The 20874-nt window shown below is 34.0% G+C and overlaps 2 protein-coding genes and 1 pseudogene across 2 annotated transcripts; 1 reads left to right on the forward strand and 2 right to left on the reverse strand.

Annotated features, from left to right (window-relative positions):
• Positions 1-475: 475 nt before the first annotated feature.
• Positions 476-7267, forward strand: LOC110637688 (uncharacterized). Its single transcript, XM_058139811.1, has 3 exons — positions 476-1169; positions 1388-1598; positions 2240-7267. The coding sequence occupies exons 1-3, from the start codon at positions 1011-1013 to the stop codon at positions 7006-7008; spliced, it is 5139 nt and encodes a 1712-aa protein (XP_057995794.1). The 5' UTR covers positions 476-1010; the 3' UTR covers positions 7009-7267.
• Positions 7268-7756: 489 nt separating this feature from the next.
• LOC131175504 (uncharacterized) lies at positions 7757-11266 on the reverse strand. Its single transcript, XM_058139944.1, has 5 exons — positions 11190-11266; positions 10877-11089; positions 8571-8833; positions 8387-8478; positions 7757-8084 (listed from the first exon to the last, which is right to left on the reverse strand). Exons 1-5 carry the CDS (start codon positions 11264-11266, stop codon positions 7914-7916), a joined length of 816 nt encoding a protein of 271 aa, XP_057995927.1. The 3' UTR covers positions 7757-7913.
• A 3489-nt stretch (positions 11267-14755) lies between these two features.
• Positions 14756-16060, reverse strand: LOC110637689 (NAC domain-containing protein 83-like; annotated as a pseudogene).
• Between the last annotated feature and the right edge of the window lie 4814 nt (positions 16061-20874).

Raw genomic sequence — 20874 nt, forward strand, 5'->3', positions numbered from 1 at the left:
ATATATTTTTTTAAATTTAGAGAGTAGGGCCACCTAATTTATGAGTGAGAGACAGAGTATAAAATCTCTGTGCACTAAACAATTCCTCTAATACTTGGACAAAGAAATTACGTGCTACATTAGAATTAATATATGAAATAATAAATTAATTATAAAGTGAATTAAATAAAAAATTATTATAATTTTTAAAAAATAAAATTTTTTAACATATAAATAAAATTAAACTTTATGAAACTTATTATTATTTATTCATCATTGTATAATTAGTTAGTCATTTTAACTAATGATTCTAATATAGAATCATGAATTCCCTCTATAATTTCTCCGATATCAGGCACCTATGTGGCAGCAGAGATGCTAATTCTCTCCGATCACCAAAAGCTACTTGGAGAATCAGAACTGCTTGAATTATATTATATATTTTTTTATAATGCACCCAATAATGTTTGTTCGTATGCTGTGAACTTTCCTCAACTTTTCTTTTGGTCTTCGTCAATTACTTGTCTCCTTCCTTAAGCCAATAGCAAATTAGCGAGTTACCTTCTTCTTGAAGTAGTCTCTCACTTCACTAACTAGCTTGATAGATTGTCAATTTCAATTTATTTTAGTTTGAGAATCTGTTTATTTACATGCTCTAAATCAATTCGTTCATCTCTGCTCCAAGGATCACCAAAAGCCCCTTTACTCCAAGCAACGGAGCAAATGTTGCTGATTTAAAGATGAGGACTAGTGTTCCGAGATCATGGCCGTTTGTTTTCCAAATTCCATCGTAATTAATTGAACTTTCCACTAACTTTCTTATGGTCTTCGTCAATTACGTACTTTTCCACTTTTAACTCCTTGCCTTCTTCAAGAAGTAGTCTCTCACTTCACTACCTCACTCCGCTTAAACATTCTCTGCTTCTTCAAGAACCACCATTTTCTTTTCTTCAAGGCCCTTTCTCTCTCTCTGTCTCTCTCTCTCGTTCTTTCTTTCTATCTCTGTGCAATTGTGTCTGGTTTTGTTTGCTATGGCGACTCCTCGAGATCACATTGAGTATCTTAGGAAAACTTGGTTCTCCATCGGAGGAGAAACCAATCATCTGGCTCCCATGCTTTCCAATGCCGTCGAGTTTCTCTCTGCTGAACTCTACACTAAGGATGTCCACTTTCTCATGGAAATCATCCAGGTTTCTTAGGCTTCTCCTCTTTCCTCTCTATCTGTATTTGTAAATATGAGAAAATGTTACTTGTCATGTTTGTTTAACGGGAAAATGGAGAAAAATAATTGGACTTCCGAATTCAGATGCCTGCTCTGTTATGTTTTTTTATTTTATTATTTTTATTTTTTATACTTAATATTGACTGTATCATTTACAAAGCGATGAAATGAATTTTTCTTCCACAGAATGCAGAAGATAACGATTACCCGGAAGGGGTGGATCCTTCGCTTGAGTTTGTCATAACATCTCGTGATATTACAGCTATTGGTGCCCCTGCCACGTTGCTCATATTCAACAACGAAAACGGTTTTTCTAGCAAAAATATTGAGGCTATTTGCAACGTTGGAAATTCCACTAAGAAAGGCAACAGGAAACGCGGTTATATTGGGGAGAAAGGTGCCCCCCTCCTTTCCTTTCCTTTATTATTTTCTCATCTAAGAATTTGTATAATCTGTGCTCTCTTGTATGAAAGTACTCTTCCAAGAGTAGGCTGGGTCAACTTTCATGTTCACTGTGGAGACCTTACTCTAAGCGTGAGCAGAGCCATAGAAATATCAGTACTTTATTTTAGATCTTACTCGATTTGCAAGGGGTTTTAGATTAGATGTATAGTCTTCCATATTACTACGTTGCATGTTTTGTTAGTTTCTGGGTTATGTGGCTGCTAGTTATAGTTTCACTGCTTGTGCAACGTCAACCACCACAAAGCATATTTGTGGAAAAAAAGTGCTGTAACATGCCTGTCCTCTGTGTTTGTATAATATTATGAAAACAGGATAAGTATGGAGACCTTGATTTAATTGTTGAAGTGGATTTCTTTATTAATTACACATATTTTTGTTTATTTATTTGTTTACTTGAGTACTGATTAGTCCAGAGAAAAAATGGCAATTAAAAAAAATTGGGAACTCAGTTATTTCAGTGATGAAGGGCATGTTTGTGCATGAACCTGAGTACTTAGAGGAGTTATGATCACTATACGCATCTAATTACACATACATCGATACTAACAGACCTTCCTTTTGGTTGATGTGCAGGAATTGGGTTCAAGAGTGTGTTTCTCATTAGTGCTCAACCTTACATATTCAGTAATGGCTATCAGATACGCTTCAATGAAAAGCCTTGTCCACAGTGCAAGCTTGGATTCATAGTTCCCGAATGGGTTGAGGAGAGTCCATCTCTTGATGATATAAAGCAAATATATGGTCCCGGTTCCTCCCTTCCTACTACGGTAATAATCTTGCCTCTGAAGCCTGACAAGATGAAAGCTGTGAAGCAGCAACTTTCAAGCATTCATCCTGAAGTTCTGTTATTCCTTTCAAAGATAAAGCGGCTTTCTGTCAGGGAGGATAATGAGGATCCCGGACTCAATACTGTCAGTGCAATAGCAATTACCAAGGAGACCAATTGGGTGACAAGGAAGAATATTGATGCTGAATCCTTCACACTCCATCTTTCTGCGGAGGGAAATGGTAATGACTCCATAGGAGAATGCAGCTACTACATTTGGAAACAGAAGTTTCCTGTGAGACAGGAAAACAGAGTTGAAAGGAGAATGGAAGTCGAGGAGTGGGTGATCACTTTGGCTTTTCCTAATGGAGAGCGTCTGCATAGAGGAATGAACGCACCTGGGGTTTATGCATTTCTTCCTACGGAGATGGTCACAAACTTTCCATTCATAATCCAAGCAGATTTTATTTTAGCATCATCAAGGGAAACGATACTTTTGGACAACGTGTGGAATCAAGGAATTCTTAATTGTGTACCCTTTGCCTTTGTTGAAGCATTGATCTCACTAGTCAGAACAACAGAAGAAGCACCAGTATTTAATTTGGCTCGAATGTTTGAGTTCCTTCCTGTCAGCAGCTCTCCCTATCCAAGATTGAATGCTGTGAGGGAATCAATCAAAGCAAAGCTGGCTGAAGAAAACATTGTTCCAAGTGAATCATGCATGGAGCAGAAGATCTTCCGTAGACCGTGTGAAATTGGTAGAATAATGCCTGAATTTTGGAATATACTAAACAATGCAAGGGATGAAGGAGTGAGCTTGCTTAATCTTTCATCCCATGGTTGGTATGTTCTGAATTCTTCATTTGACCAACCGGTGTATGATCAAATACTGAATTTCCTAGGAGTGGGAACAGTGAACAATGAATGGTATGCAAAGTGTATTAGGGGCTCTAATCTTGTTATGGGAGTCTCAGAGGAAACTTATTCAGGGCTTCTCATTTTCCTTGCTGAGAATTGGCAGTCCAAGTTTTGCAACACTGACATGTTAAACATTCCACTTATAAAATATGTGGGTGTTGACGGGAGTGTGCGTTTGTGCAGTGTTAATGAATCAGCAAGAAATAGAGTTTCATTGTGCTTGTCCGAAAAAATTGATCATGCATCATGGTTGATAGATTGGAACAGAGAATTCCGATGTGTGGCAAAGTGGTTTTTTATGCCAAGGAGTACCCAACAAGCTCTTTGGTCATTTTCCAAATTGCATGTGGTATGGAACTGGCTTATCAATCATGCTAAACTCACTGCTTACAATGTATTTGAGTATGCAAATGTACTCTGTAATCATGTTGGTGGCGATCGGAAGCTTGTCATTGCCTACGTTCACTTTTTATATAACTCCTTTTTACAGGGGTATCTCTCAGAGTCGGAGGTTAAACGTTTTTGTGGTTGTATGCCTCTGGTAGATAACTATGGGAGTGTGATCACCAAGTGGAGTGTGGTTCTTGTACCAGCCAGAGTAAGCAAATGGGTACAGTTATGCTGGGCAAATCCCTGGGTAAAAGATGGCTATATTGAGTTAGGGGAAGACTACTCTTACGATGGATGTTATGCTGGTCACAGCACAGCTGGAAACGAGCTCATAGCGTTCCTGAAAACTTATCTTGATGCTTCTGATATTCCTCTTATAACTCCTCCCAATGATGGAATCCCTACTGTGTCTGGACCACTTACCAAGAGAAATGCATTCTTGCTGTTGGATTGGCTTCAAAACCTGAAATACAGAGGAATTAACATTCCTAAAAGGTTCTTAACTTGCATAATGGAGGGTAGCTGGCTGAGAATCACTATGAATGGCTCTACTGGTTATAGACCACCTTCACAGTCATTCCTTCTCAGCTCAAACACAATGAAGTCAGGCTGCCTTGACGTCATGCAGAATGTATCTGTGTTTGTTGATATTCCATTAATTGATCAGAGCTTTTATGGCGATGAAATTTTCAAGTACACAGAGGTGCTGAAAACCATTGGGGTCATGTTTGACTATGGAGAGGCATGTGAATTTGTCGGGAAGCATCTCATGTCTATTGCAACTTCATCTACCTTGACCAGAAGCAATGTGATTTCAGTACTGAATTTTGTCAAATTTCTAAGGGAAAAGTTGCTTTCTCCAGATAAATTCATCTGCAGTATTAAAAAAGGAAGTTGGCTACGGACATCCCGTGGTCTGAGATCTCCGGTTGGGTCTGTACTATATGATCAGGAGTGGAGAATTGCTGAGCAAATAAGTGATATCCCCTTCATTGATAAACAATATTATGGCGAAGGAATTCTGCGTTTCAAAGAAGAGCTTAAGCTGCTGGGCGTCATAGTTGGTTTCAACGGAAGTTACCATTTGGTTGGTGAATACCTGAGATCTCCTTTAACATGTCTAACCGCTGAAGCTCTTCTTTTAGTACTGGACTGCATGCGTTATTCTGGATTGGCTGAAAAACTGGTTAACGCATGTAGAAGTACAAGATGCCTGAAGACTAACCTTGGTTATAAGTCCCCGGCTGAATGTTTTTTGTTTGATCCTGAATGGGGTTGCCTTCTAGAGATTTTTGGAGGTTTTCCATTGATTGATGGTAATTTCTATGGATCTAGAATCTCTTTGTATAAAATGGAGTTGAAGCAACTGGGAGTAAAGGTAGATATTGAGGAGGCTGTCAAAGTCTTTGTGCCCACTTTTAAGCGGCGGGCATCATCGTCTTCCATTACAACAGAAAATGTATATTCGTTACTGTCATGCTGCAGACAGCTTAATGGAACTGGTAAATTTCCTTCAGATCTAATGAAATGCATCCGTGAAGAAAGGTGGTTAAAGACTCGACTCGGTGATTATAGATCTCCACGAGACTGCATTCTGTTTGGACGAGACTGGGAGTCGATCTCTCCCATTACTCTCCTTCCCCATATTGATGATAGTGACAATGGTTATGGGATGAGCATTCATGGATATAAAAATGAACTGAAGGGTATGGGTGTTGTTGTTGAATTGAAACATGGTTTAAAGTTTGTGGTTGCTGGTCTTCGTTTTCCTCAGAATCCTAGATGTATAACTCCTAAGAATGTGCTTTCACTACTGGGATGCATTCGGCTTCTATTGCAGGAGGGACACTCATTTGCAGATGATTTTCTGCAAAAAGCTTCTCAAAAATGGATAAAGACCCAAGCTGGTTACAGAGCTCCAGATAAATGTTGCTTGTTTGGTTCCGAGTGGGGTTTATATGTGAAGCAGACTGATGGCCCTTTCATTGATGAAGAGTTTTATGGCTTTGACATCCAGTCCTACAAAAAAGAGCTTAGTATAGTCGGAGTTATTGTTGATTCAGAAAAGGGATGCTCATTGCTTGCCAATCACCTAGCTTCTCATTCTGAATTTGCTGCAATTGTTCGAATATATGATTTCTTGAGTGTGTACCAGTGGAAGTCAGAGGATGAAGCAACTGGCACAATATGGGTTCCATTAGGAAGTCAAGATGAACTTGGTAAAGGAAAATGGGCTGATCCAAGAGAGTGTGTTCTGTATGACAAAGACAATCTCTTTGGTTTGCAGTTGAATGTTCTAGAGAAATACTACGATCCGAAATTACTGAGTTTCTTTTCCAGGGCATTTGATGTTAAATCGAGTCCTTCACTTGATGATTACTGCAAGCTTTGGAAGGCTTGGGAAAGGACAAGAAGCAAATTGACACCTGCTGAATGCTGTGCATTCTGGAGGTGGGTCGTGAAGCACAGGAACTCAAAAATGGAGGACACTCTGCCCGACGAATTGGTAAAGCTGCCTGTTGTTTCGGGCTCTGGTGAAATCTTATTGTTTGACAAGCGTGGTGTTTTTATAGCTGATGACCTTCTTCTGAAGGACCTCTTTGAGAAGATTTCACCCCGCCCAATTTTTGTCTGGTATCCTCAGCCAAGCTTGCCTTCTTTGCCCCAGAGTAAATTGCTTGATTTGTACAGAGCAATTGGCGTCCGAACAATTTCTGAATCCGTTCAAATGAAAGAACTCTCTTTAGAAGATAGTGTGGAACTTAAGCGGGCAAATCCAAGTGACATTTTGATTGGAAAAGGGCTAGTTAGACTAATTCTTGGCTTTCTAGCGGATCCTTCTTTTAATATGGAAGCGAGGAGGAGGCATGAAGCTGTGCAGTGCCTCTTCAATCTCACTGTCTTGGAGACTTTGGAGCCGATAAATGTAAGCTATAGTTTATCACTCTACTCTGGTGAGATCGTGAATGCAGAAGTAAGCCGAAAGCTACGCTGGGATAGAGAGAGTTCTAAGTTGTTCGCACAGAAGAAAGACCGTGCTGGTGGACAGAAAAGTCTTATTGAATATGCAACATATTTCTCTAAGGTAATAGCCGAGGGAGTGTTATGGGAGAAAGAAGATCAAATATGCGCACTCTCTGAGCTGATTAAGTTGGCTTTCCTGCTGAATTTCGATGAAGCAGCTGTTCAATACTTGATGAAGTCCAAGAATCTGCAAATTTTCATGGAGGATGAGACGTTCTTGTCAGCTGCGTTCCCGTCTGGCTAGGTCCATCATGAATCCTTAAATATTTGCATCGTTCTTCTTTTGCTTCTTTAGGCAGCAATTCCCCTTGCATGATGAGTGGTGCATATGTAATATAAAGTTTGCATTGTTTGCGCGTGTGCGTGTTTCATATTGAGTGCAATCGATTTGAGGTATGTGTCTGATTTGTAAACCATAGTGTTTGCAACTTTGCACTTTTAGATCTTTGTTTGCTCTGCATATATATATAGGAGCATGGTAATTATTGGAGTGAAAAATGTTATGTAATATGTAATATATGGACCAGTTTCTCAATGCCTTTTCTCTTGCTTGACCTTACATGTATGTTGTGGTGTTTTGTCAGAGCCTTGGCTTAACTGAATTGCAGGGAATTTTTTTTTTTTATCTGAGGAACTGCAGGGAATTGGCAAAATGTATTCAACATTCTTGTATTTATTATATCGTGAATTTTTTACTGCATTGTGCAATTTGTGCCAATCCCAGCGTAATTGCACCTGCTCCGGTCTCGCGAGGGATGTTCATAGGACAGCTAGTAATGTTAAAATTGATGAGCATGGATTAGGAAGCTACCAATCAAAAGCATCGGTCACATTGTTCAGTTGAGTTGAATTTGCCAATCATTCTCATTATAATATTCGTTGTTGTAATCTCTTGGCAACTTGCAGGGTCATTTCCAGGTGACATTATAGCCATTATGAATTGAGTTGATGCGAAGACGATTAAGAACAGGAATACTTTGCATATCATCGTCACTAATTACATGAGAAACATGGTAGTATTCCATTCACTGATTACAGATTATAGACACAGAACCCTTGATTACATAAAACTTACCATCTTTTTGCAAAGGAACAGGACCGTGGTCTAGTGAAAAAGATTATAACCAAAAAAAAAAAATTCTAACAAAATTAAGAGGCTGCTTTTTCCGCAAGTAGATTAGCATTATCGTGGCGAGTGCAGGCTGTATAGCATGATCTAACATTCAACAGATTCATTACAACTCCTGATCTTCCCTTGGGTATCACCCTCCATAATCTGATCCCTTTCTTTCCTTTGTTCTTTGTCTTGGTCTCAGAACCCTGACGTAAGAGAAATTCCACATTCATTCGTTTGAAAAAGAGTTTTCCATGAGGCATTTCCATGAGCAATACTCGTGTATTTCAAAAGATAAAAACATGTGAATTCGATCTATTTTTTCATTATACTGTATTTTCAGTCACGATAAATTAAATTTAAAGAATAAATTTTTTGCATAAATTATTATTTAATAAGTAAAAAGGAAAACTTCTATTACATATTAAATTATTTTAGACATTTCCATTTGGATTGGTCACAAAGTCAAACAATTAATAAAGGCAACAAAAGGAGAACAGACACATACCGCATTTGTAAATTCAATGGTGGCGGGACTGTCCTCGCACTCTGATTTTTTGTCCGATCCCTCATCATCACCATCACCATCATCATCCTTAACTGCATGAACCAAAGCCACCCCAACAAATTGATTTACCCTATAATTAAATCCAGAAATCTTGTTTGAAGCTTTGAAGATAATATATACTTACCAATGCCATCTTCCTTGATATTGTCTAATGATTCGATAAAATAAACTCTGAAACTTGGGGATCCAGGACCGTCGCATTTTTGGGTCAAGCTGCTGAGCGTTCCATCCTCTTCTTCTCCGTTCTCATCTCCGGCTGTTTCTGTTGCTTCCATCTCTTCGACGTCGGGCATTGCCTCCACCGCCTTGACTTCGGCTTCCTTCTCTTTATTTTCATCTTTACAATCTTGTTGGATATTTTTCTCTTTCCTTGTTTTTTCAGACACCCTTGGAGACGGGAAATTGACCGTATAAGTGTAAGTCAGAAACAAAAATTGCTAAAATTGGATGTAGCGTAAAAAATTTACGAGATGAGGATGAGAAAAGTTAATAGACTAAAAATATTAGTAATAATAATGTTTTAATGTTTAAAATATTATTAATAATATCGTTCAAATAAAACGCTAAACGTGCAGATGGAATTTAAATTAAAAAAAAGAAAAAAATTAGACGCTACTATAGGTAACATCCGGCTTTTGTTTTAATTTTTTTAATATTTTAAATAAAAATAAAAATATTATTTTAATAAATAATAATATAATAATTAAAATTATATACTCAACTCAATATAAAAAAATTTATATGTAATTTAATTTTAATTTTTAATTTAATTTTTATAATAAAAAAATAAAAAAAAATTAAATAAAAATCAGGATGCGCCTCCAACTTCTTATTTAATTTTTTAATTATTTTATTTTTATATTTTAAATAAAAATAAAAATATTATTTTAATAAATAATAGTATAATAATTAAAATTATATATTATAATTTTTTATCATAAAAAATTATTTTTCAATTTAAAATTAAATTAAATTAAAAAAATATAAAAATTTGTAATGTAATTTAATTTTAATTTTTAATTTAATTTAATTTAATTTTTAATTGAAAAATAATTTTAATTTTTTATTTAATTAAATTTTATTTTAATAAATAAAATCATAATATTTAATATTATATATTATAATATTTTTATTATAAAATATTATTTTTTTAATTTAAAATTAAATTAAAATTTAATAAAATTAAAATTAAAATTAAAAATAAATAAATAATTAAAAAGTTTAAGAAAAATTGGAAAGTAGCGTCTAATTTTTTTTTAATTTTTAATTATTTTATTTTATATTTTAAATAAAATATAAATATTATTTTAATAAATAAATTTATAATATTTAATATTATATATTATAATATTTTTATTATAAATATTATTTTTTAATTTAAAATTAAATTAAAATTTAATGAAATAAAAAATTAAAATTAAAAAAATAAATAATTAAAAAATTTAAGAAAAATTGGACACTACTATAAGTATCGTCTAATTTTTTTTTAATTTTTAGTTATTTTATTTTATATTTTAAATAAAATAAAAATATTATTTTAATAAATAAATTTATAATATTTAATAATATATATTATAATATTTTTATTATAAATATTATTTTTTTAATTTATAATTAAATTAAAATTTAATGAAATAAAAAATTAAAATTAAAAAAATAAATAATAAATAATTATTATTATTATTAATAAAATATTTAAAAATTTAAAAAAGCGTTAAACTTTTTTTAAAATTTTTTTAATTATTTATTTTTTTAATTTTAATTTAATTTTATTAAATTTTAATTTAATTTTAAATTAAAAAATAATATTTATAATAAAAATTTAAAATATATATTATTAAATATTATAATTTTATTTATTAAAATAATATTTTTAATTTATTTAAAATATAAATAAAATAATTAAAAATTTAAAGAAAAATCGGACGCTACTATAGCGTCCAATTTTTCTTAAACTTTTTAATTATTTTATTTTTTTATTTTTTATTTTATTACATTTTAATTTAATTTTAAATTAAAAATAATATTTATAATAAAAATATTATAATATATATTATTAAATATTATAATTTTATTTATTAAAATAATATTTATATTTTATTTAAAATATAAAATAAGATAATTAAAAATTAAAAAAAAAGGTTGGACGCTACTATAAATAGCGTCCAACCTTTAAATTTTTTTTAATTAATTTTTTATTATCTAATGGAAAGCTGGACGCTATTTTGAATAGCGTCCAGCTTTCCTTTCAAACTTTGCATCCGGATGCTATTTATAATAGCGTCCGGACCTTAAAAACGCTATTAGAGTTAGCGTCTCATACTCAGCCAGTCACAATTCACTCCTTTTTGGTAATTAATTTCAAACTCACTTATTTTGGTAAATTTTCATTTTTGATTACCCCTTTTTGGTAATTAACCCCTTGGAGACCCTGCTGGCAAAGGTGCTTCCACGGCCTTGTGATTCACATCTTTATGTGGTGACATCAGCAGCAATGGCGCCGTTTTTGCAACCTTATTAGGGTCAATCTTATTCTTAGGAGCAGTTTCATCAGACTCCGGGGCAGGTGCTATCTTGAGACTATGATCCTCTTGCGAAGAAATGCTCTTATGATCAAAATCATAAGGATGAGAGGAATTATCGCTGTCAGAAATTAAATCATCTTTGAGCAGCTCTTCCTTGGAAAGGGTGGCTGAGTCGTTGTCTTTGAAAGAAACTCCATGCCTCAATCTTCTCCTCAAACCTTAGAAGCAGAAGCGGCCTCAGCTTGGCGGGCACAGATTCTGTTTCAGAGCCGAATTTTGAACCCGAACAACCCATATTGATGGAAAAGGAAGATGGAGATGGTGATGGAGAAAGAGAAAAAGAAAGGATAGAAATGGGTGAGAATAAGATGAGCAGAGAATATGAACGTGAGAGTTGAGAATTTGAAAGGAAAAAAGAAGAGGTTGAAAGGCAGTAAGGTTAGCCATGGAGTGCTGGGTAATGATGTAAACAGTCTATTTTTTTTTGTCACAGTTGTTCTTCACCCTAAATAGCCATAGTCATCTTAACAAGCAGTTTTCTAGTTGTGCCTGAGTTTTCATTATTAAAAGAAAATCTTTTTGCTTAATCTGATGCTTCGCTTCCACATTATGACATATTGAAACAGTCAAAATGTTCGTTTGAAACATACATTTTGCATAATCATTTAGGTTTAATTTCATGACCATTTTATTTGATTATTATTTGATTATTAGTTAGTTATTTAGATAGTTTTTTTAATTACTAATTTTTTGGATTAATTTGTAATTTTACTTTGTTTTGTATTTAAAAATGGTATTTTGAAGGACTAAAAGAAAGAATTTTGCCATGTGATGAGGAGTGATTTTACAACCCAAAGATAAAAAAAAAGTTTCAAAGTTGAAATATCAAAGCATAACTTGTCGCATAAGTTATGCTTGCAGATAAGGAGAAGAAATCTGTCCCTACTTGAAAATTTGCATAAGTTGCATAACTTATGCATTCCTCCTTATGCAACCTCCACTATGCATGCAACTTATGCACCTTGCATCTTGCCCTTGCATAAGAAAGCTAGAGAAATGCATAAGGGCATCGTAACTTATAACTTATACCCACAAAGACTAAAGATTCCCTTAGAAAATCACACCTAAAACACACCACTTTAGGGCTTCTTATCAGAAAAAGTTATAAATAGACCCTTATCTCATTTTAGAAGAGGAGAGGAAGAAAAGGAAAGGGAAGAGGGCAGCAGCTGAAGAGTCAAAAACGTCTCCCACACCATTTCCAACCAGATTTGGAATTTTCCTTCTTTTCTTACATATTTCCTACCTTTCTAGTATTGGGTTGCTTGTTTCTTAGCTTAGATTAAAACTTTATTTCCATATTAACTTAGAATATCTTGTAAATATTATGGATTGTGAGTAGTTTCCTTTGATTCTGGAGTAAGGGATGTAATATTTTAATTATTTTTGTGGATTTGAACTGGGTTAGTCCCAATTTAATGAATTTATGAGGTTTAATCCATTTCTTGTGTGCTTATTCACATGCTTAATGAAGGGCTGTTATGTTTAATCCTTGGTTGAAGCAAAAGAAAACCAAGTGATAGTTAATCAAGAAATTGAACTTAATTAACTTAGATCTAGAAATAGACTAAGGGTTAATAGGGTTTTAATAGATTGATTAAAGAACCTAATGGTGGTTGATTTTAGAATTAAATTTCATAGATTGGGCTAGCTAGGTCACATGCCATTAAGTTATGTTCTTAATCCTTGGTTGGTGATAGTTAATCAAGAAAAGATCTAGAAATAGACTAAGGGTTAATAGGGTTTTAATAGATTGATTAAAGAACCTAATGGTTTGGTTGATTTAAAGTAAGTTAAGTTAATTAAGGCACTCTTTGTCTCACTCGAAAGAGTTTTCAAAAGATTTTAGAATTAATCTCCTTTAAACCCATAAATTTCATAGATTGGGCTAGCTAGGGAAAATTTTCAAAATAACTTAAATATGAACCCTTAACTCAAGAATTGTCTTTCATCAATTATTGCTTGGAATTTTACTTTTGAGTGTTTAGTTTAATCTCATTTTATTAATTTTCATTATTATCAATTTTTTTATTTTGTGAATTATTAAATTAGTCATTGTTTGAATTTAGTTTTGCATTTTCATACCTTATGCTTCAAATTCTTAGATTTCTTTTATTAATTTGATTAAAATACAATTTTAACATATTTTATTTTACACAAGAACGATATCTTTTTCTATACTACTTGAACGACCCGTGAACTTGCGGTTGGGACACATCATTGTTAATTTTAATTAATCTAAGATAGAATATTTCCATTTTTCCAATTGGTTTTGTGGTGAGGAATTTGGACCCTTCTCATTTTAGGCACCTAAGGAGCTGCAAAGATAGGCATAAACAACTCACTCGAGGCCGAAAAATTAGCACATGTTTTTTTTAAAAAAAAAAAAAAAAACTGGAAAGAGGTCCTAAGTTCAGAATTAGATTGCAAGTTTGCATCACTTGTATTTGCATCAAAACATCTCAGATTTATTGCTACCATTTCACTTAAATTTTTGATCTAATCCATATGAGGTCTAATAGAAATAACACTACTGGTGAGCATTTTGCTGTGCCCTGAAAGAAAAGTAGCAATGAAACTTACGCTTAATTAATTTAATGCATGGGTAGGCACGCATCCCCCTATAGTGTCACCAGAATTTTGATTTCTACTTCATAATTATTAAAGGGATAAAAGAAGCAGAGTTATGCTTATCCTACGCATGAATATCAACTTTTACAAACAAAAAGGCAAAGATACCTACCAAAACACTTCATGGGCATCCATATTTAAAGGAATTTCACTTTTACAAACCACAAACAAAAGAAATCGAGTGAATACAACGTGCATGTATATATATATATATATATATATATATATATATATATATATATATATACTCTTCATATATTCGAGATATATGGTGGCTGGTGCTTTGAGTAAAGCAAATTTCTTTACGCAAAGTTGACATATATGCTCGCCTATTTTTCTTTTTTCTTTCCTTGTCACTATCTTTTTTTTTTTTTTAAATGCCTTTTTTTTTTAATTACAAGATTATTCAGGCCGTCGCTCTTCTTGTAGCATTATACATATATATAAAGTCAAGCACATGAAGGAAGTTCAGAAAAAAAAAAAAAAAAAAAACAGATGTTGACAAAAGTTCTGCTTAAATTTTTTTCAAACTTGCACTTTGGCTCTCATTATTAAAGTTAACAATTTTAGTTCTTAACATACATTAATGATTTAATACTCTAATCCAAAACTAATTATTAAAAAAAATTTTAGTGATGAATTAATAAATTAATTGTATCTAAAGTCTATTAGTGATAAGGTTTTCAACAGCAACTATATTTCATCACTAATTTAATAATTGACTTTTAGTAATGAATTTTAATCCGTCACTAAAATCATCATTTCTAAAGCATTCAGGATGAATTAGTGAAGTATTAGTGATAGAATAGTGATAATTCTGTCGCTAATCAATATTATTTGCAATAAAATTTTAATCCGTCGCTAAATTCATCTTAATACTTATATTATTTTTATGGCAAATATTTATTCATTATCCCTTAATTCATAAATTATTTTAATTTTATTGTAAATTTAATTTGCATGGCAAAAACTTTTAAGCTTCAATTTAATCTTTCTTACCTTTTTTTTACACAGTATTCCGATTCTCTCTTTCATCTCTATCAATACCTCAATTTCCTTTTTTCTCTTTTTTTAAAGGCTGAGCAAGTCTTGAGCTAGACAATTAATCCTCAATTAATTGCAAAGAAAACTGCTACTCACATGATCATATATCCAAACTCAATTGTCTATGGATATATTTTCCTGTCAATATAATATACATTTCCTTAGCACACAACAGCCAATCCAAGTAACATGAAAAAAACTCGATACTTCCATAGCTCTCTTTGCAATTACAGAAGGTCAGAAGATATTGAGACTACTACTACTACTATTGCTTTCTTCATCAAGATCCTCTCCATTTGAAGAGACCTCAGTGATAACACTGGAGCTTGAAGATGACGAAGAGGACGAAACAAAATCAAAAACAATATTGTCCTTCCTCGTAAAATAAAAAAATGAGACTTCACCGCCACATTCTCTACTCTATCATCCTTACAACTTACAAGCCTGATCTATCTCACTATTTCTTTTCTTCAAAAATATTCGACATAGAACCCACTTCTCTATTTGATCAGAAGAATTCTGCAGAAACCAAAAGCTTGGCATTGAGTTACATAATCAAAGAAAACATGTATATATATTCATCTAAAACCATCTATTTGTGTATAATGATAACTAACTTGCCTGGGCAGTTCTTTGTCAATGGAAAATTATTATTGCAAGCTACAGTACCTACGCTAACAAGACGATATTCATGCATGATCCAATCAGTTCTAGTAGCATGGGGAGTCTTGCCTCTATAGAAAACCAGAGTCTTTTTCATCCCCACTGGTTCTTGTGTGAAGAACCAATTTGTCTGTCTAAGCCAGTCGCCTTCCAATATCCAGAAGCAGTTGCTCGGTTGATTCTGTTTCCATTTGGATACTTGACTTCCTTGTTGCTGAAGAAGTACCCCTCTTGCTTTATATCACCTGGAAAGAGAAAAAAAATGTCAATAAATTTAATACAGAATCATAATGTACTCCGCGGGACACTAGTACATTGAAGTATTTATATATAGAAAACAAAAGCACAAGAAGTATTATCCTACTAACCAGGCAAATCCCAGGGGTCGTACTTGCATACATTGATCTCAGGGATAATTGAAGCAGGCAACGGCCATGAAAGAACCTTACGTTTGAGGTACTCAAAGACAAGCTCTTCATCTGTTGGCTGGAAACGAAAACCTGGAGGCAATTTCATCATTCCCTCTCTAACCAAGCTAAGTGCCTGCAAGCTTAACCCACGTATCTATAATGCACAAAAGAGATGCAATATAGATAGAGAGAGAGAGAAAGGAGGAGATGAAGGGCTGGATGTGCTTCAGAAGAAAAGAGATAGGATTCTTTATATATAGGTCTAGTATGGTGCCGTGGCCTGAAATGGAGGGAGAATTTAAAGGGAAAAGACTATCTAAAAAAAAAAAAAATCCTTTCTTTGACAAGGAAAAAGGAGAAAGAAAATCCCTTTACAGTTGATTGAAAGAAAAGGAGATTACAACCCATGTCATACTAATAACCAGGTTTGCAAGTCAGGTCTTTTTTTTTTTTTTTTTTTTTTTAAAAAAAACAATAGGTGTGTTTGATGAAAAATAAACTCACAATAATGATTTATAAAATATTTATTAAAGGAGGTGTTTTTTTACCGTGTGTTATGAAGTAAAGATAGAAAAGTAATTTTAACGCTACTATAAGTAATTTAGCGTCCAAGTTTTTTTTAACATTTTTATTTATGTGAATTCAAACTGTTTGCGTGTGTAAAGCACTTGCTTCTCGTCCTACCTAGCAAAAAAACACCCCTTCAATCAAAATTTCGTAAGCTCCCGCAAAACATTGTACTTGCTTCCCAAATTCTTATAAATACATATCGTAGCATCCATAATTTTTAAATAATTATATATATATATAATTTTTTTTATTCTAATCTTGGTATTGTGGACTTCGCGTCTGTACTTTTATTTCGTAAAAATTCGATCGTCTCTTGGATTTGTAATTTCGGGCCGACCAGATAAGTTGTTGAAACTATTTCAGAATCGGGTCAAGATTATAGGCTACCCCACCATTTTCAGACGTTCTGGACACTTTCCAGTTGTCAGATTTGACATAGGTAAACTCGAACTCTATATTACTCAATTTTTGCCTTATACTGGGTTACAATAAAATTTATAAAATATTCATGGATGATAAGAAAATTACGATTCCTATTGCAATAGCCTTATAATATTGTAAAGGACCGCGGGGCAAGTTTATAGAATTTTTAAAGTTAGTTTGGATAGTCTTCGAAAAATATTAGTTTTGAAGTCTTATAATTGAGTTGTCTGATGTTGTGATTATTGCTTGATTTGGAGGATCCAGGAGGGGCCATATAATAATGATGAGATATGGGTTGAGTTTAAAAATGTTATTTGAACCATTTTGCAGGTTGGGTAGGTCATAAGTATAGGGGAAACTCTGCCGGATTTTCATCACAACTTAGGGTGTCTTTAGTCTTTTCTAAACTTGTATCGAGATAAATATATTAAATAATTGTAATGAAATTGTCAGGTGAGTCGAGACAGCCTTCCTCCTCCGCCCAGCCGCCGCAGTGATCTCAGTTCAAGTTTGTGAGTAAAACATTAATTTTAATTATAATTTCGATATTATTATATGTTCAAGCATGCCCATGCATCACTTATAAATATGTATATATGTAGTTAAACACTAGGCATGTTTTATATTGCATTCATAATTGTTGAAGTGCCATGGATGTTATTTGTGGTAATTTGGAGCAGTGTGTGTGCATGGCGTGCGTGTGGTATGGTATTGGATATTGATAGGACGGGCAGACACGGCTTGAGAGACACTCGCTGGGACCCGATCCTTCGGGGTAGACACGGCTTGAGAGACACTCGCTGAGACCTCGCATTTGGTTTATTAAGTGAAAGTCCAGCTTGAGAGACACTCATTGGCAGAGGTTGGATTAAGAGGGCTGTATAAGGGATCAGCTCCCATATATGTATTGCTTGACAGTGTTGGGTGTGTGAGTGCTCCAAATTGTCTTTTTGCTGTTATGATATGAAAATTATGACAATATTGTATTTCACTCCACAGGGTGTATTAGTTTTAGATATTTATAGAGATTATGATTAAAATTAGTATTTTACTCTCTGAGTTAAACGCTCACTCCTGTTCATATATTTTTCTAGGTTACAGGAGGATTATTTGTTGTGGCTAACCTGTTCTTCTTCTTCGCAGGTCCATTAATAGTATTTAATGTATTTTGTATAATTGAGTTAAATTTTAGACTCCGCATGTGTTAGAAGCACTTATTTTTATTTTGGGCCTGTATTATAAAAGTTATGTTGGACCTGTAAAATTATTAACTGTATGCACGATGGAATTGGATGAGGGAGCTGAGCTCCTATTTGAGTTATGACATTTTGATTATGTGGAGGATAAGCTGAGCTCCCCAATTTATTATATATTGTGTTTACAGGTCGGGCGAGTCAAAAACTCTCCTTTGAATGGTCCATTTTATGGTCGGACTCTGTCTGGTTGAATTCTGAAAATTGGGCCCAAATGGGCCTTAGAGTTGGGTTGAGGAATAGTTAAGCTTACTATGGACCTCAGGGGCTTTAAACTGGCCCAGGTCCTAGTGCCGATCCGGCCCATAGGTTGGGTTGTGACAAAAGTGGTATCAAAGCTTAGGCTTTAGATTCATGGGAAAGTGTGCACCTAGAGTTGTCACATGCAGAGTATAAGATTCTGTTTCGTCTTTTTTCTGTAATTCTTCGTTTCTAGATTCTACGTTATTCCTCGGTTAATATAAGAGTGCTTTTGTTTAGTACCTCAGTTTTGTGAAGTACATAGAAGTGTGAAATAGAGTTAGCAGACATGTTGAGGTCTGCCATGGAAATACGTTCTCCAAGAAACACTATATTTCTATCAGTATGGGTCTAAGTGTTGTGCCTATCTGGTGCTAGGCACGAGTACATAAAGGTGAGTTTTGATAGTATAATTGCACTAGATAAGAGTGATGATACCACTGCTGGCAGTCGTCAGTGGATGACCCAGTCAGAGTAAGTTTATGATAATAGTAGATTCAAGAGAGATAAGAGATTAGGAGACCTAGTCTTTTAGGACGTATCGTAGTAACTATACAATGTTCTTGATGTATGCTCTTTAAGCTGCAGATTACAGTACCGACATGAGATTATTGTGTAGAGCTGCGTGCATCCCCGTGGTGCTCCACAATGAGGGTGTTTGCGAATGGCCTCTGTTTTGGTACAATTATGCCATAACAGAGTTCTATATCTGCAGAGGAGTTAGGAACTCCTGGTTAGAGATGTAGAGCTAGAATATCGAAAGGTCACAGTTGGGTGGTAACTAGAGTGAGTAACTCGGTTACCCTAGCATGAGCTCGAGTTATATCAAGAGTTGCCATCAGACCAGAGGTTACAAATTAGTTGCAAAGTAAAGATGACATCTATAGAGTAAGACCATCTGGTCTTCGGTATGAAATTTTGGATGGTTTTTGCAGTACGACAGATATTTTGCTTAGAGCTTAGTGAGAATAGTATATCTTGTATGTATCAGCAAGGTGTAAAGTACAACCCTACTGCCTAGGGAAGGTCGAAACTATGAATTGATGATTTACAGAGCTATGATATGATAAGAGAGTCATTAATTTGACCTGATTTTGGCAAGGTGGTAAATATAATAGCTTTGTTACAGTAAGTTAGGATATAGTCCTATCTTTTCAGAAGGGATCGAAGGTTGTTACTGATAATAATGACTTATGGATTAGTGTCCCAGATGGGATTGTAGTGTGAGATAGAGAGTTGTTAGCTTAGGTGTTCTGGAGAGGGTACAAGTTCCATGTAGGAATTATAAGATGTAAGATCAAGATGTATGTAAGCCTTTACATTAAATGACGGGTTTGGATACCTAGTATTTTAAGTTTCAGCTAATTAAATGGATATGAAAAATTAAAGTTGCTACAGATCCCCTCCCTAAGGTAGTAGGGGGTAGTATGTAGTCCAAAAGGGTAAGAATAAAGATCACGCAGGAGAAGTGTGACTGCTATTCCCTAAGTTCATCCTTAGCTTCTTAATGCTTAAGACTAAAGTATACTCCAAATAAAGTAAAAGAAAAAGGATAAAAGTTAGCATTGATAAATCATAGAATATGTATATATATATATATATATATATATATAGATGGAGTGTAGTTTAAATGCAGTAGGAGAGATAGCCTGAATGCTAGTAGAAATCTAGCTAGGGTAGTTAGAGGATCAATTCTGAGTAACATTGAGGTATAGATGACGTGGTAGGGATAGTGGAAAGGTATAAGTTTCTGATATGATAACCAGGTTCAAAAAGAAAATAGAGCTAAAGGATGGAAGAGTGAAAGTTCGAATTTGGGTAAGATAAAAAGAGTTGGCTAAAGAATAAACTGGAAAAACATATTAGGATAAGATTAGGAAGAATAGAGCCAAAATACCAAGGAGGTGAATGTGGTTCTAGGAAGGGTAAACGAGATAAACAAAAAAAAAAGGATAGAGAGCGTAGAAAAGGATGGCATTAGGAAGAACATTGTTAAGTTATGAAACTCATAAGTATAGGACTTAGAGCAGGTCATAATTGATGTAGCGTTAGGAGCCTGAGCTTAGAGCTTAGAGTTACAGGATCTGGATTAGACCTTATCTGTTTTCTACCCCCAAGTTAGGATAATGGGGCAATGACATAAGAACCCTTTTGGTTGTTGACAGTATAATGGAAATTAGGTGAGGTGTGCGACCAAAGTAGGTAGTAAGTGTTGAGCGTGCTGTGGTAACTTGAATTTTATTGTCAGATAAAGAAGCAAGATCAGTAGGAGTAAGTTGGATAAAAGTCAGCATAAGGGATATAAATATGCAAGATGAGGGATAATGTCACAGAGGCTTGATATTAAAATTTAGAGTGGTGAGACCTAGAGTCAAAAATTAGAGTTAGACATATATTTTTAGTGTGATTGATAGAATAATTATGTAAAAAAAAAGAGTAATAATAAATAAATAAATAAAGAATAGTATGATAATATGTAGCAGAATGCTAATAACGGTTAGAATAGGACAATATAGGTATAGGTGTAATTATAAGATATTGAGAAGTACATGGATTAGAGGAGTGATTGTTGATAAGATTGGAGTAGATCTGAAAGAATCTGTGAGTGC

The sequence above is a fragment of the Hevea brasiliensis genome, chromosome 17 (genome assembly GCF_030052815.1).
Source record: "Hevea brasiliensis isolate MT/VB/25A 57/8 chromosome 17, ASM3005281v1, whole genome shotgun sequence".
NCBI lineage: Eukaryota > Viridiplantae > Streptophyta > Magnoliopsida > Malpighiales > Euphorbiaceae > Hevea > Hevea brasiliensis.

Bases quoted from the DNA above. Each gene is read 5' to 3' on its own strand.
- LOC110637688 (XM_058139811.1), top strand. From the start codon at position 1,011: ATGGCGACTCCTCGAGATCACATTGAGTATCTTAGGAAAACTTGGTTC. The intron at 1,170-1,387 runs GTTTCTTAGGCT...TTTCTTCCACAG, and splicing joins TTCTCATGGAAATCATCCAG to AATGCAGAAGATAACGATTA. The intron at 1,599-2,239 runs GTGCCCCCCTCC...GTTGATGTGCAG, and splicing joins CGGTTATATTGGGGAGAAAG to GAATTGGGTTCAAGAGTGTG.
- LOC131175504 (XM_058139944.1), bottom strand. From the start codon at position 11,266: ATGGGTTGTTCGGGTTCAAAATTCGGCTCTGAAACAGAATCTGTGCCC. The intron at 11,090-11,189 runs GTTTGAGGAGAA...AATTTCTGACAG, and splicing joins AGGCCGCTTCTGCTTCTAAG to CGATAATTCCTCTCATCCTT. The intron at 8,834-10,876 runs GTCTCCAAGGGG...CCCGTCTCCAAG, and splicing joins GAAGCACCTTTGCCAGCAGG to GGTGTCTGAAAAAACAAGGA.